This window comes from Silene latifolia, unplaced genomic scaffold (assembly GCF_048544455.1).
Source record: "Silene latifolia isolate original U9 population unplaced genomic scaffold, ASM4854445v1 scaffold_62:4597612-6569265, whole genome shotgun sequence".
In the NCBI taxonomy this organism is placed as follows: domain Eukaryota; kingdom Viridiplantae; phylum Streptophyta; class Magnoliopsida; order Caryophyllales; family Caryophyllaceae; genus Silene; species Silene latifolia.
The window spans coordinates 815,901-820,699 of NW_027413539.1; the positions used below are offsets into that span (position 1 = coordinate 815,901).

General features: G+C 39.8%; 1 protein-coding gene across 1 annotated transcript; it reads right to left on the reverse strand.

Moving 5' to 3' along the window:
- Nucleotides 1-1,002: 1,002 nt before the first annotated feature.
- LOC141639946 (uncharacterized) lies at nt 1,003-2,928 on the reverse strand. The gene is made up of 4 exons (XM_074448915.1): nt 2,722-2,928; nt 2,352-2,491; nt 1,852-1,923; nt 1,003-1,354 (listed from the first exon to the last, which is right to left on the reverse strand). Exons 1-4 carry the CDS (start codon nt 2,926-2,928, stop codon nt 1,003-1,005), a joined length of 771 nt encoding a protein of 256 aa, XP_074305016.1.
- Between the last annotated feature and the right edge of the window lie 1,871 nt (nt 2,929-4,799).

The window sequence follows — 4,799 nt, forward strand, 5'->3', positions numbered from 1 at the left end:
TGTGAGGACCCTAGGCCCTAGACATCAGCTTATTCTTGCGCTTGCTCGGAAATCGTTCCTTCCTCAAATGCACCAAAACCAACTCTCCAATCTCGAACACCCTCGGCTTTCTATTTTTGTTGGACTTACTTTGATAGGCATCATTCACGGTTTCAATTCTGGCCCGGACTTGCTCATGGAGTTTCAACATCGCTTTCAACTTTGATTCGGAATCTTTATGCACCAATTCATCGTTAGGCAACGGAATTAAATCCAAAGGAAGATAAGGATTAATATCGTACACAATTTCAAATGGAAAATGATTAGTAGCATAAGTAGGTGATCGATTATAAGCAAACTCGACATGAGAAAACTTGAGATCCCAATCCTTTTGTGTCTTGCTCACAAGCCCACGCAACAAAGTACCCAAGGTTCGATTTGTGACTTCAGTTTGCCCATCCGTTTGAGGATGATGAGAGGTACTAAACAATAACTTAGTACCCACTTTCCTCCATAATGTATTTCAAAAGTAACTCAAGAACTTAGAATCCCGATCCGACACAATAGTTATTAGAATGCCATGTAACCTCACAATTTCCCGATAGTACAAATCAGCCACATTAGGAGCATCATCGGTTTTATGGCAAGCAACAAAATGAGCCATCTTTGAGAAACGATCAACCACCACCATGATAGCATCCTTACCACGGTAAGTTCGTGGCAAAGCAACAATGAAGTCCATTGAAACATCGTCCCAAGGTCTGACCGGAATTGCCAAAGGAGTATATTCGCCCAGTTTGAACTTACTTTTCGAAACTTGACAAAAAACACACTTACCCACGATATTATGAACATCGTTTTGCAATCGTAGGCATAAGAAATGCTCTTTCAAGACCTCCATGGTCTTAGCTACCCCGAAATGACCAGTTAGCCCTCCACCGTGAGCTTCCCTTACAAGTAGTTCCCGAATAGGATGCTTAGGAACACAAAGTCGATTTCCTTTAAAAAGAAAATCGTCTTGAATCAAATACTCTCTCCCTTAGCTCCTGATTTGCACTCAAGATATATTGCACCAAAGTCTCCATCTTCACCATAGTAATCCTTCAAAGTTTCAAAGCCTAAGAGACGAACATCAAGTGTGGACAGCAAGGTATAACGACGAGATAAGGCATCGGCTACAACATTACTCTTCCCATCTTTATATTTGGATGAAGAGTGAAATGATTGTAAAAATTCAACCCATTTTGCGTGCCTTGGATTCAATTTCTGCTGCCCATTAATATACTTGAAAGATTCGTGATCGGAATGCAATATAAAATGGTTAGGACGAAGATAGTCACTCCAATGATCAAGAGCCCGAACAATAGCATAAATTCTTTATCATAAGTGAAATAATTCAATCTAGCTCCACCCAATTTCTCCGAGAAGTAGGCAATAGGTCTTTTACTTTAAATCAAAACAGCCCCTATTCCCACGCCACTAGCATCACACTCGACCTCGAAAGGTTGAGTAAAGTTGGGTAAAGCCAAGATAGAAGCGGTACACAACCGATCCTTAATTGTTTCAAAAGCTTGCTTAGCAGCCCCGCCCCAATTAAAACTTCCCTTCTTCAAACACTCCGTAATAGGGCTAGTAATGGTACTGAAATCTCGAATAAATCAACGATAAAACGAAGCAAGCCCATGAAAAGATCGTACCTCACTAACGGTTTTAGGTTCCGGCCATGATCGAATTGCTTCAATCATTGATTGATCAACCGAGACACCATCCTTGGACACCACGTATCCCAAGAAAACCACGGTCTCCACAAGAAAAGATCACTTCTCACGCTTCCCATAAAGTTTTTGATTTCACAATGTTTTGAACACTTGCCTCAAGTGTTCAAAATGACCATCAACACTCCTGCTATACACCAATATATCATCAAGATAAACCACAACAAATCTGCCCAAGAAAGATTTAAGTACCTCATTCATCAATCTCATGAAGGTACTTGGAGCATTAATAAGACCGAATGGCATGACGGTCCATTCATACAACCCATGTAGATGATGAATGAAAGTCGTCTTCCATTCATCACCTTCACGCATTCAAATCTGATGGTAACAACTTCTAAGGTCGATTTTTGAGAAAATAAACAAACTATGAAGCTCGTCAAGCATATCATCATGCCTTGGAATTGGGAAGCGGTATTTGATTGTTATATTGTTCACTGTATGACTATCAACACACATCCTCCATGACCCATCTTTCTTTGGCATAAGTAGCACTGGTAAAGCACAAGGACTTATACTTTCACGAACATAGCCTCTAGCCATCAATTCATAGATTTGCTTTTGGAGTTCCTTTGTTTCTTCGGGATACAACGATACCCATCCCTATTTGGGAGAGATGAACACGGAATAAGGTCAATTTGATGTTCAATGTCCCGAATAGGAGGCAAACCAATTGGCAAATTATCGGGAAATACATCACTAAACTCAATAAGGAGTTTATCAAATCGGCCATGTTCCTGCAAAACAACATTAGAACTCGAATTTTCCTTAGCAACCAGTAAGAAAACTCGCTCACCATCATCAATAGCACGCTCTACATCCCGTTCTCAAATCAACAACGATATACCAGCCTTGGGAACTATGTTTGTAGCAGCAACACGGCTGTTTTGAGGTAATAGAGGCTTGAGCACAATTCGTTTTCCCTTATCCCTCAATTCATACACATTACACCTCCCCTGATGCATACATCCTGATCAAATTGCCAAGGTTGACCCAAGAAGATAAGATAGGCATCCATGGGTATAACATCACACAAAATCTCATCAACATACGAACCCATAGTCAAGTTCACACGGGCCTGTTTAGTGACTTTAACACTATTACTATTATCAAGCCAATGCAAAGCATAAGGACGGGGATGTTTTGTGGTCTTAAGACCCAATTTAGACACCATTTCAGTAGAGGCACCGTTAGTACAACTCCCTCCATCGATAATTAGACTCACCCATCTATCATTCACCTTACAATTAGTATGAAACAGTTGGTTCCGCTGTCCCGACTCAATTGGTTTAGAATCAACTTTAAAAGTTTGCAATACCAAACTAGTATCGACATGAGGTGCCTCATAACCCTCTACTTCTTATTCCCGCTCCTGGTCATCATTAGAAATCAGAAATTCATCCATTTGTTCTTCCTCGGCCAACAACTCATCCCGACACTCTAAGGCTTCTCTTAAGGTCACAACTCGTTGATTAGGACACGCATTTTGATAATGACCGAATCCTTGAAACTTAAAGCATCGAACCTAAGACAAACTAGTCTCTTTTCCGAGGTTTTAAAGCTCTGACCAGTGGTGTTTTTAGGGCTGCCACTCGAAGTATTAGGCACGGCCTCGTTATTAGGAGTACCAACAAATTTAAACTCAGGTTTAGACCATATTTTAGGCTTACTCGATTCTGAACTCGACCCACTCCCATACTTAGATTTCCCTTGGGATTCCACTTTCAAACAAAGACTACACAAAGTATCAAAATCATAAAATTGGTAAAGCTCAACCGTACTAGCAATATTATAATTTAAACCACGCAAAAATCGAGCAATTTTTTGTTCCTCCAATTCACCCATAATAGCCAGGTTCTGAAATTCATTTAAATACTCACTAACACTCATATTGCCTTGTCTCAAATCAGTGATTTTGCGATAAGTAGTTAGCCTATGGGTCGATGGTACATACCTTTTCCGTAGTTTCCGTTTGAGGGACTCACAAGAATCAATTTTCTCCTTGCCTTCTCGGACCCTCTTAGGCTTCAACGCCTCATGCCACAACGATGCTCCGTTACTCAATTTCAGAATTGCAAACCTACACCTCTTTCATAAGTGATCGATTTTCCGTTCCCACTCCAAACAGGCCTTGGGATCAGCCCCTCCATTGAATTCAGGAAGGTCACTCGCCTTGAATGCGTCAATAATTCGTTCTCCTCTCCTGGGTTGCCAACACTCATCAGTTTGGCGAGCATGTTTCAAAGCCTCACGTAATTCATGAATGAATTTTAGACTATTGAAGTCTATCGACATAATCATTCAAGGATCAAGAGCCGAAGCTCGGATACCAAAAATGATACGATTTGGATAGCGGAAACTTAAACAAATGGACAGAGATATATACTGTTCGTACTAGGTATGCACAATCTCCAAACTATTTTATCTAGACAACGGAAGCCTTTAAAATAACGGACTGTTTTTTGGTGAACCAAACGTACTAGGTATGACTAGTTCTGATATTTGTGTATAAGGGGATCATATTTGAACAAGAAAGACCTATTACTTGATCAAGGTGAGTGAGATCAAGACCTATTGATCAACAACTCGGGAATTTAATCGAAATCATGTTTCAATCAAATCAGTTTTGTTTCTAAGCAAGAAACGATTTTTAACACAAGTGTTTGTTTGTAATTTATGAGATGATTTTATTCATAAACAACAAGGCATTATATAGCTTTCAAAAGAGCTTTCCAAACAGTCCAAAATGTGAAGAGTTGAGCAATCACTCTTCACTTGATTACAACATTTAAAACTTTAAGTTCAATGCACCAAATAAATACTAGATAAACTTCAGATTTTATTTTAACAAACTTAATCTGAAATGTAGAATAAAAACGTCATCTTGGACCGTCCTCTCCTTGGAATGCGTGCCACAATCATCCCCATTGCTCCATACTTAGCAAATTCACATAGGAAGCAAAATTTAAGCCCATAGGCTGAAAACCACGAATCAAGTTGTTCAAACTATCACCGCGAGTGTTCACAGGCAGCTTATCAACCAAC